The 12,393-nt window shown below is 35.3% G+C and overlaps 1 protein-coding gene across 5 annotated transcripts in view; it reads right to left on the minus strand.

Moving 5' to 3' along the window:
• LOC122707784 (complement factor H) overlaps positions 1-12,393 on the minus strand; it is a 192,174-nt gene that overhangs the window by 29,494 nt on the left and 150,287 nt on the right. For 3 of the 5 annotated variants that reach the window (XM_043923642.1, XM_043923641.1, XM_043923644.1), the window contains 6 exons: positions 11,964-12,146; positions 10,175-10,351; positions 5,983-6,159; positions 5,012-5,197; positions 4,722-4,901; positions 2,150-2,329 (listed from right to left, as the gene is read on the minus strand). The exons of the other annotated variants lie outside the window; for them this stretch is intronic. In XM_043923642.1, coding sequence (XP_043779577.1) covers positions 2,150-2,329; positions 4,722-4,901; positions 5,012-5,197; positions 5,983-6,159; positions 10,175-10,351; positions 11,964-12,146 — 1,083 coding nt within the window. The remainder of the gene's footprint in view (positions 1-2,149; positions 2,330-4,721; positions 4,902-5,011; positions 5,198-5,982; positions 6,160-10,174; positions 10,352-11,963; positions 12,147-12,393) is intronic. 5 annotated transcript variants of the gene reach the window in all.

The following is a 12,393-nucleotide window of genomic DNA, read 5'->3' on the forward strand; positions in this document are numbered from 1 at the left end:
TCAAAGAAGCAAACTGCGTATCAGATCTCATGTGTGCTCAGGTGTCTCCAACTGTTTGCAACCCTATGGACTGCAGCCTGCCGGGCTTCTCTGTCCATGGGATTCTCCACACAAGAATATGGGAGTGGGTAGCCATTCCCTTCTTCAGGGGATCTTCCCCACTCAGGGACTGAACCCGGGTCTCCTGCATTGCAGGCAGATTCTTTACTGTCTGAACCCCCAGGGGAGCCTACTGGTATGTCTGGAAAAACAGAACCAGAAATAAATAGAGACATTCCATGTTTATGATTTCAAAATCCTATATGGTGAAGATGTCAATTCCCCATAAAGCATTTCTCATTACAAAGCCATCCCTTTCAATATACAATCCCATGTTTTATAAAAATTTGTAAGTTTACCCTGAAATTTCTATATTAAAGACCAGAATAACTAAAGTAATTTTGAGTGAGAGGAACGTACTTGGAGACTGCAATCAGACTTCCAGTCTAATAAAAAGCTAGTTACAAAGGCAATTTGGCAGCAGTGAAGATAGTTAAATGACTAAATAGAAAGTTCAGAAATAAATCAACACTTTCATAGTTAACCGATTTTCACTTCAAAGTGTTTTCCACACAGTTTCCTACAATAATTGACAATCCATCCATAAAAAAATAAACTACTTCAAGCAATCCTCAAATGTTAACATAAGACAGATAACATACTTAAATATACTCATGTAACACTACAAAGTTTCTAAAAGAAACTGTAGAACATATGTACTTCACTGTCTATACATGTTACTTGTTTCCTTAAAGATGCAGCTGTGTAGCAAGCTCTTTTAATTTTATATTTGCTATTAATTTAGACTAATTTATAGACATGAATTCCTTGAAATTTGTTGGGATTCCTTCATCATATGAAACTATAAATTGTTCTAATTTAACTATATTTAATAAGCTAAAATAGATTTCCAGACAGGGTGTATGACAAAAATTATTAAGAAATATTTTATAATTATAAAAAAGTTAACTCACAAGGACTAAGCAATCATAAATATATAATGTATAATATACAGTGCTGTACTTAGCCATTCAGTCTTGTCCCACTCTTTGTGATCCCATGGTCTGCAACCTGCCAGGCTCCTCTGTCCTTGGGGATTCTCCAGGCAAGAATAGTGGAGTGGGTTGCCTCCATGGGTTCTTCCCAACACAGGGATTGAACTCAAATCTCCCCCACTGCAGGTGGATTGTAGACTGATCTACCAGGGAAGCCCAAGAATCCTGGAGTGGGCAGCCTAACCCTTCTTTAGGAGATATTCCTGATCTAGAAATTGAACTGGGGTCTCCTGCATTGCAGGCAGATTCTTTACCAGCTGAGCTACCAGGGAAGCCCATAATATACATTATGTATTGGCATGGCAATTATTTAGATACTTGTTGTTTAATTCCCAAATAGTTATGTTTTTCTAAATAATGTATCCTCCATTAACAGTTTTATTATAGTATGATTTTTATATAGGGATCTCTGTATAGAAGGAAGAATTATGAGGTTGAATGTTAGACAGTAGATCTGGTTTTGTATTGATTTGAAGCTTCTTTCTAGGTATTCTAGGCTTGTAGAAATTGGTAAAATTATTGAGGATAAGGAGTCAAGATGTCACAGAGTCAGAGAAACACAGATATGAAAAGTGGAAAATTGAAATGAACTTATTCAATTGGAATTCATGTTAGCATGACTCAAGACTTTTCAAGATTGTTAAAAAAAATAGAGAAATAGATGATTAGATAGATACATAAATATAGATACATAGATTGATACATATAGACACATGGATAAATACGTAATAGTTCAGCATAGGCATAAGAACATATATGTGTAATACACAAAATCAGAAGCAATGGCTTTCCTGTGGAAATGAGCACACCTACAGCCCAGATGTTAATTTAAAGTCACAAAGTCTCTGAGTGACTTGTCTCATAGCTGACTAAGGCACATTATACAATTAATATTTAGACAGAGTATATTGATTAGCTTCTAAATTACCTTGCAGATGGAAAATTATTTGTAATGATAAATAACTAAATTTCCTTGAAGGGCACAAAGATAACTACTTTTACAAGTTAGAAAGAAATAGCATAAAGTTTTGAAAACATTACAGACAAAACTTTACCTTCTTTGCAGGTTACTTTAGGATCCCATTCTCCATTGATACAGATTGAGTGTTTGAGTTCTGATTTTCCTCGGCATTGGTAACTTTTGTTGGTGTTGTGGTCATATTCAATCTTATATGATGGTTTTCCCTCAGTTGGAAATAATATTGACCCTTTACACTTCTTAAGTTCATCTGTTGCTATAAAATGAAAACATTGCCTTGAAAGACTAATTCTAAGAACCAAATAGCTAATAGCAAAAAATAGCTATGGAGTCACTAATATAATGAAATTAGAATTTGTGCATACAAATTCCACCAACCAAGTTATTACTGACCAAAGTACATGAGATGAACAATTATACACGAACATGAGTTCTGTATCCAGTTTCTGAAATTTCAGAGAAAATACCCATCCTAAAGTTTTCTGCCTTTTGGACTGGGATACTTTTGTATGATCTATATAGCTAATACTCACCACATGAATAAATTTGGTCCCAAACTTGACATCTATGCAAATGTTCACAATAATTTGTTTATTGACCTTAAGCACCTCTGCATTATTTTTAATTCACAATCTTAAAACATTAAAATAAAAACAATTATCTGTGGACATAGCATACCAAGTTACTACTTTATATATATTTTTTCAAGGAATGTAATGAAACATAATAAGAAAACTATATCCAAGGTGTTTTGTAAAGAATCTGAACTTTTAAGCAAATCTTTTAACTGATCACCAAAAGTGAACAAATACTTGGAATAAGAAGATGGGTACTAAGAATTACAACCGATTTCTTGTAAATACACTTAGTCTTTGGGCCAGTATGTTATGTATCAAATCATTCTATAATCCAATATAATGCCATGATTACAATTTTTTTCCAGCTCCAGGGTAAGTTAAATATGGAAGAAAAAGTTTTTCATATAGGTACCTATTTCAAAAATTCAGTGCAGGTATAGGTTCCTTTTGAATTTGACAAAATATCAGTATAGGTCTTTGGTAGTATATGTTAATGATTTGTTAATGACAAAGGTTAAGTGAAATGAATAAAATAAGGAAAAGTCAAGTAGGTAGTCAAAGAAAAGTGATGATTTCAAAATGAAACTCTGAAGAAATAAAATAAGGAGCTAAATTCAAAACACACCAGAGGATAGAGAATTAGCCTTGTTTTTAGGATTTGTTCAGAGTACTGAAGGACACAAAATCAATAGTATTCTTCAAGGAATGCTGGCCAGAGGAAGATGTATACTCAAAAAGAGATGGGGTGTCTGCTGACCTCATCCGATGATGGACTGGTTTCTGGGAGGATGGACTGGTTTCTGGGAGGAAAGCAGACTTATTTTACTAAAAGAAAATAAGCATAGAAGGAAGAATGACAAGCTAGATTAGACAGAGTTACAAAATAAACCTTGAGAGAAGAAAACTGGAATAAGGTCTAGTATAGCAAAAGGGGACTACATTAAACTGAATACAGGTAGAGGATTAACCTTTGCAAGGAAAGCTCTGAGGTCAGAAGAACAATAATTGAAGCAGACATTTTGGCATAAGGTAGAATGAAAAGTTAAATGAGGTGAGGTCATTTGAGGAGATAGAAGAGGAAAAGATGAGGTTTGGTCTTGAAGAACTGGCAATACCTAGGACAGGAATATGTTCACAAAAATGTAGGTATTAGTAAGCAAAAAATTTTTGTTTAACTAAATAAACTCCTACTGAATGTCTCCCATCTGTCAAGTGGTCTTTTGAGTATGGGTCTTTTGACATACTGTCGGCCAAAAGACCGCTATCTGCCCTGCCCTCACTCAGGGCCTGAGCCTAAGCCCTACCTTCTTCTTGCAATAATTAATGACTAGAAATATAATGAGTTAATAGGCCTGGACATCCAGGGCTCTCTTTGAATGCAGAGCCCAGGAAAACTCCAGGAAAGAGTCTATTCCAAGAGTAAAAATGAAAGAAGGCAGCTAAGATGGATTCTCCTGGTCAGTCACCAAAGACTCGGTCATCCAAAGGTCAGGATGAGTCTCTTCCAGGGAAATGTGTCAGGGCAGGTTCCTGGCCCCCCCCAAAGTGCCTCCCATGACAGAGTTACCTACTAACAGGGCGGGCTTGAGCCCACCCTCCCCACAGTAACTTCTCCTTGCAGAATTTGAAACAGACTGAAAAATTATCATTGTTAGAAGCTTTAAGAAATGGCAAGATTCCTACAGAAATGTATCAAATGGGTATTCCTCAACTAAAATTTCTGGTTTCAAATGTTCTAATAGAAAGAGCACCATATAAAGGCAAAAATGGCATTTCTGCAATGATAGTTGTATTTTCCTGGTAACTAGTACTCACATTTTAATCACACTAGTATCTATCAGTAAGATTAGGCTTTACACTTGTCAAGATCAACAATGTTAATATCAGGACAGAAAGATGCATAAAATTCTATTGCTAGTTTAAATTTTTCCTCTTTAGACACATATTGAAGTATAAAAAGCAAATGTTTGGGATCATTATAATTTAAGATCTGACATTTTCAAGGATGACTCTAAATTTTAACAGTATGGCAGCAAATACTAAATGTCAATATGAGATTTGATTTCTGACCAATGCACTGAGGAGGTTGGGTCCACTCTCCGCTAATACACGTGATAAATCTGGGTCCAATCATTGTAAATGCTTCTCTGCAACTGAACTCTACCGAGTCGCCATGCTGATAGGGAGGGACAGAAGGCTTGACATCGCCGTGATCAATGTCAGGTATATCTCCACAGGTACGCTCCTCCTCTGAAAATCCACAAAAATATGCTTGTCTTTAAAATATTATTTAAATGTGTATATGGATACAAATAAAAATATTGATTTACCTTTAAATATTACTAATTTTAATACATTACCAATACACACAGGTAAAGCTGTCCATTCTCCATCAACACACTGAATTTTATGAGAACCCTTCATCAGAAATCTGGGGTTGCAAGCATATTCCACGACCTCATTGTGTGCATATTCTTCTTTGTGTATTTCTTTCCCTTTCCCATTGAGAAGTTGAGGAGGTGGAGCACACGATTTTACTTTCCTTACTGTAGAAATATTGCATAAATTATTATTACATTGTCTGTTTTATCACTGAAAAATCCAGCTAGTGCATAAATTTATTTCAAAATGATCTTTTATTTATTATATAATTTACTTTAGCATTCTTAGACTATGGAAAAAGAACGGTGTTTATGCCAAACTCATGTTTACAAATTCTATCACTCATCTTGAACTAGCATATTGAAGTCCGTGTTTGATCAGAAAGCATGTTCATTATCCAAACATGCTAATAGATATGCAAGCCAATTACTCAGTCTGGGTGTATAAATTACAGCAATACTTTTATTCCACAGAAACACTGTACAAAAACTTTTTGAAAAAATATCATTTGAGAAAAGCATTTGAACAATTTAACTCTGATTCATGTGATTTGATATGTGTGACTGAACTGATTCTAAGCTCCTTGAACACTGTTTAGAAATACTTGAGGACACTAGAGGTAAAGCCCACAGTATATTAACTATCCAATATTATCGTGGAATTGCAGGAAATAGGAAAACTAACAAGAAATTCTGCCAGTGTCAAGTTCCTTATGCATTTCTGTGGCTATTCCACCACATATTTCAAGAAGCACCTGGAGGTTAATTTCTTAAATAAAGAAAAGTGAGGTATCTACTACCCAGCCCATGTCCTTGGTGGGTATATCTCTGGCATAATGCATTAGATTATAGATGCACTGGAAGTGGACAGAAAATTAAGAGAGGGAAATAAAAAGGTTGATATCTGAAATCCCAACTCTTGCTCCAACAACTGTCAGATAAATATTTACCTTTACACGTTGGAGGTTTAGGGGACCATCCAAAGTGGTAGCATTGAACTGAATCTGCTCCAACCATAATACGGCCTTGACTGCAGGAGAATTTCAGCACATCTCCAACTTTAAATGTTTCTTTCCTGGGATGAGCATCTAAGTATGTATCTATTTCTGGAACGCTGCATTCTCTTTCTATTGAAAAGATAAATAATTTAGAGAACAATTAATCATTGCATAATAAATATTATTTGTGTCACATAAAATGAGGTGCTGGTTACTGCATCCACAGAGGGACAGCACATTAATGCTCTTCCTTGAAAAACATTACATGTTAGTTTTTATACACCCTCTGCACTCATCTGGAACTTTTTAAAAATATTAAGGTATTGAACAGCAACATATATGTCCTGATAATTTATCTGTAATGTCAACTTGTTAATACTGGATCTGATTTCATCATTGACATTTACAAAATAAAATGCTACTTTTTGGTCTCAAAATGTATAAATATTCTCTCAGAATAAAAAAAAAATAGAATTTTAAAATTGAACACAAATGATAAAATGGTATTTTAAAAAATATAATTGGGAAACCAGAACACACAAGAGAGACATTTCTCTTGCATTTGAGTTACAGGTACAATAAAAATCACTTAGTTTTATCTACTAGTGTAGAAGTCAAACTAAAACATGAAACAAAATGAGTAAACATGTTCAAGGTCACATAGGCATATACTAGGTGTCTTGATTAGGTATATGACAATACAAACATCTAATCTTATTGTACCTATAAATGATCTTAACTATTGATACATGTTTAATTATTCTGATTCATTTTTAAAATGTGTAAACTTATCATTGAAAATGTGTAAACTCTATGAAATTTGTGGCATTGCTGTGTGTGGCTTAGTCACTCAGTTGTGTCTGACTCTTTGTGACCCCATGGAGTGTAGCTGGCCAAGTTCCTCTGTCCATGGAATGCTCCAGGCAAGAATACTGGAGTGAGTAATTCATTCCCTTCTCTACGGGATCTTCCTAATCCAGGGATCAAACCCAGGTCTCCCACACTGCAGGCAGTTTCTTTACATCTGAGCCACCCAGGGATTGCTATATATTATCAAAAATTGCATTATTCTTATTGGAAACTTCCTATTGCTAAATAGTTTATAAACTTCAAAATTGGAATTTAAGAATTAGAATCTCACCATAAAGAAGGATCGTACTATCTGTCTTCAAACATTATCATAAAATTATATATATGCTAACTAGTTTTAAAAGTACTGCCCCATCCCCCCAAAATCAATAACTTTGTTTCTGCTTTTGTTTTAATGTTGAGTCATATAGCTTAGCTGTGAAGTTACTCTTGATGAGAGCCATTGGGATTCCTTTCCTAAAATTCTATTCCAAACTTCCACATAGCAATACTTCTAATGGTATGTGACTTCTTTTACATATTTTGTACTTACCTTACATAAAATTCCTATTTTATCATACTGTGTAAAATGCTGCTTTAACAACAAAAAGATCTTGGCATTAGGCTGTTTTCCAACTGCTGTCTTCACAGAGTGACTGTAGGGAAGCCGTGATCATCTTAAAAGCCTTTTCCTTAACTTAGAATTGCTAGTGGTTCATGGTGTCCAACTCTCTGTGATCCCCTGGACTGCAGCTCGCCAAAATCCCATGGAATTCTTCAGGCAAGAATATCGCAGTGGTTAGCCATTCCCTGCTCTAGGGGATCTTCCCGACCCCGGGATCCAATCCAGGTCGCCCGCGATGCAGGTGGATATTTACTGTCAGGTGGCTCAAAAATTTTGAAAGTGATGTTGTAGTCTCTCAAGCATGTCTGACTCTTTTTGACCCCACGGACTATATAGCCCAGAAGACTCCTCTGTCTGTGGAATTCTTCAGGCAAGAATACTGCAGTGGGTTGCCATTCCCTCCTCCAAGAGATTTTCCTAACCCAGGGATCGAACCCAAGTCTCCTGCATCGCAGGCAGATTCTTTACCATCCGATCTTTTTGTAAATAAGCCAATTTCTTTGCTGCCTCAGCTGCCGAAAAGGCGTGTTTCTCTGCTGACGAATGGTTTTCAGGCTTTCTTTGCATAGACGTCTTCCTACATAAACTTGACCCTCGGTCCCCCTTTTTTTAAGCAATTGAATTCTTTTGTTCTTAGAATAAACTTATTAGAACAATATAATAGAAATATTTTTACTTTTTGGTTCATTCTTTGCCTTAATTCATCTTTTTTTTTTTTTTTTTCATACTGGCATGAAAGCTCCTGAAAGGCACACCACTGTCCCCCACTGTATCGTTCACAGTTTTCTCCTAGCCAAATCTAGCACATACTAGGTGCTTGCTGACAGCCTGAAAAGTGAAATTACCTGGGCTCTGGACACTGTTGAACAAGCCAGCCCGTTTCTATAACAAGCTCCCCCTGTGAGTCTGTCTGAAATCTTTACGTTCAATCTTTGCTACACTGCCCAGTGTTCCTTCTCCTCCTTCCCCCATGCACCATTCGGTCTCACATGACTTTGTCTCCTTCCGAAATGAGAACAGGAACCATCAGCACCTGCTTCTTTCCAGCATTGGATTTACACACCCATTTTCCCTCCTTCTCCTGACAGGAAGTTGCAAAGAATCCAGTTGTCACCAAATCCAGGGCTTTCTCAAAACTGCTGGTTCCTCTCCCACCTCCTTCACAGGGAGCCTGTGGTCAGTCTCTGCCTGCCTCCCTTTCTGGCTCATCCTCTTCAATGTTCATTACACTCTCATCTTTCCCATTAAAACATAACATAATTCACTGAGCAATATATCCTGAACCTTTTGTTCTCTGCCACAAGCAAGCCTTTTGAAAGAGTTATGTCCTCATGCTGTATTGCATTTCTTACTAATCATTTCTTCAGCAGGCTGTAAGTAGGTTTTTCCCTGTCTACTCCATCTGGAACTGCCTCTGTTACAATTATTGTTGGCCTCCATGTAGCCAAATCCACCACATTTTAAGTCTTTTAACCTGACATATTAACTGAATTAGAAATATTCATTAGTATAACTATTCTAATGTAATTAGATTACAAGTTCCTTGACTTGTATTATGACAAGAAGCTTACATAAATAATTTATTTTAATAACTAAAAGAAATTTTGAAATATTAGAACATTTGTAAATATTAAATCATTTTACAGATTACATGGAGTGAACAAACTTCAAATAGGTTGTTGCTCTTAGATTTATATTTAGAAAATGATGGAATTGGATATAGAACCATTTCAGGCTGATTCCACAGGAATTACTCTTAGTCAGTTTATTATTCCTTGTTATTATATAATATTATTCGGTCCACATCTATGAAACATTCATTCTGACATGTTTTCCCCTAAATTTTCTGGGTCCTCCTTTCTTTCTGTCCACTTTGCCATCTATTCTTCTTCTGTCAGACACCTCAGTGTTGGAAGCTTCAGGACTTGGTCTTGAACCTTCTTCTATTTTCATTCTATGTTCTTTTCCAATCTGATGTCATCATTTAGAGAGTGATAATCTCACCTGTATATCTCCTGGCTAAACCAGTTGCAGTTGACGTATGCAATGTTTATGGCCCATGGGTGGCACAACCACAATGTGTTCAGGTCAAAATTGTGATGCTCTTGCGGGAGTGTTCTTTCTCCTGCCAGTACCACCTACAAAGTCATGTCCATTTGCCTGCCTGCTTATGAGAAATAAAATTTTCTCTCACTGAGTAGAATCCACCCACCTTGATATTTTCCAAATATTACTTTGTTGCCAAAACTTTGTACATAACATGTCCCTTGACTTGGGACAGTCAACATCCACTCAGCTTACCAGAGACTGAAGCCCTGTGTGGGAAAAACACATCTGATTGGCAAACATAAAAGAGATCCATGTCATTGTCCTCAGAACTTGTCAAAGTCAAAAAATGAAAAGCATCTGTCGAGACCTGCAGAAATCAACATTCAAGGTAGAAACTCAGGAGCAAAATCCTTGAACATGTTGCAAGACCCTGTCATTTTGGTATTGAGTGAGTCGTTGGACTTTAAAACTTCCCCTCCTTCCAGTTTACATTAAAGAAAGGAAGCATCATACCTTAAAGATGATTCTAGATCAGCGTAATTTGGTAAAAATAAAACACTGACAATTACTGTTAAATTCTGTTTATCTTGAGGGAAGGAATATCTGGAAAAGAGCACCTACCGTAGCATGCAGCTTTATCGGACCAGCCGTCTTGACCACATACTATGGAGCCTGCGGTGTGTCCCTCTCGGTTCTCATACCCGTCAAGACACTCGTAGTCCAGCCTGTCGTTCAGCCTGAACCACGTGCCGTCACTTTTGGCTCTGGCCTTCTCAAATACTGGCCTGTCACAGGATTCTACGGGATAATGGGATTGCGATTTCATTTCTAATATTATTTAGTGGGCAATTTGATTGAGTTTCATCTCAAGGAAAAGGGCTTCACCAATTAGTAAGCACTAATCATTAAAAATAAGCCAAGAATTCCAGTGATATACCACTTTCCTAAAATAATTACTCAAAATGAAAAAAAAAAAAAAGGGTATTTCTATGCAACATTTTTCTCAACACTTATTGTCCCTGAGTTATTTTTTTTATGAACATGTTCTGAATTTAATTATACTTATGCATTTTTCCAATGCTAGTATTAAAATAAGCCATTACAGAAGTATTGTACTATTTTCATAACAGCATTTTCTGAATTAATATGCCAAATTTATTAGCAGTTGTGACATATTTGCCAGAGAAAAATTAATTGAAAAAAGTAATTTTGAAAAAAGCAAGTAAATTTTTAAAGATTCTATAAAATTTTTAAAATTCACATGCTGATTTTCCTTTTCCAACTATATTTTTAATTTTTGTACATTCTTTATACTTATCAAGATTGAGTACAGATATAGTTCTATTATTTATAGCTATTACAAGAAAATATTACAAAAATAATTACAAGAAAATATATTAACAATCTCACTTTCACTAACAACATAGAGGTTTAAATAATTTACTTCATATCTTATAATGTGTTAAAGCAGTAAAATATAATAATAGAGACATTTTTCATAAAAAGAGGGTTAGAATGGAAAATTGTCAAATATTAAAATAAAATAAGTTTGATAAGGGGCAACATTTTTCATTTTGAGTGTGTAGTCCTTGTGGCAATCATAGACATTGGAGAAACATGAAATCAGTAGAGATGGATATTATAAACACCCACTTCGCTTAAAGTGAACATGCAAAATATCACTTCAAAAATATCACTGTGTAGCTTTGAGTTGAAAAAGACAAACTCAGCAAATTGTTCTTAGAAAATCTTCATAAACATCTATGTGGTGCTATAGGAAAGACTTTCAGCACAGCAGAATTAGGTCCTGTCTAGAAGTGTTTCTCTGCCTCCACTAACTAGATGTTTATGAAGATTTCCTAAGAGAGAATTTTTCACAAGGATACCTACCCTAGAGACTCAAACATGAATTATTCATCATATTATTTGAAGATTATGTACCATGGCCTCATACCTTTGCTTAAAAACATAACTTTTAGGCTTAGGAGGAGCGACTCTGGCTTAAGAGTCTCCTAAAATAAAAGCAGATGCAATCAAATAAAAGGCTCAGCTAAAAATAAATGAACTCATCCCAGAATAGAGGTAAGGCTCCTGGCAAAATTAGTTTTTATTCACAGGATGCTTTAAAGTAAAAAATGCTTGAACTAAATGGTGCAATGATATTCTACTCCACTAGTGATTAATCACAACAGACAAAAAAAAAAAAAATGGTATGCATTTTCCAAAGCTTTGTAAATGATCTTTTCACATATAGCCATGGAACCAGAAAATACTTCATATGACCCTGCCCAAACAAAAACAACACAACAAGAACAACAGAAAAAGGAAAAAGGTTAAAAATGCAAAGTTAAAGAGTACTTCTGTATAGTTATCATTAGGATAAAGAATACTAAAATAATGAATTACTTACTAATGCATACAGGTTGAGTTGACCATCCATTTTGTAGACATGTAATTAATCCTGATGTCTTACCATCTGCTGTTACATATCCTGGTTTACACTTATATTCTGTTTGTTTATTTAGGGAATATGTAAAGGCAGATTCAGACAAGAATCCATTCTCAATACTTATATCATATTTTGAACATGTTTCTAAAAGAGAGAACGTATAAAGAAAAGGTAAGCATATATTTGATAGACATTTCATAAGGACCCAAATAAGGTAATGATACAAAAAAGCAGATTCATTTATGAATATAAACCAAGAAAAATTCTAATCATTTAATGTCCTGTGTAAGAAAAAAAACCAACAACTATGAGTCTCCAAAGATATTAAACCAAGACATTTTATTTCTATTTTCTAGAACAAAGCAAGATTTAAAATGCTCTGAATTCCTTC

The sequence above is a fragment of the Cervus elaphus genome, chromosome 14 (assembly GCF_910594005.1).
Source record: "Cervus elaphus chromosome 14, mCerEla1.1, whole genome shotgun sequence".
Taxonomy (NCBI): Eukaryota; Metazoa; Chordata; class Mammalia; order Artiodactyla; family Cervidae; genus Cervus; species Cervus elaphus.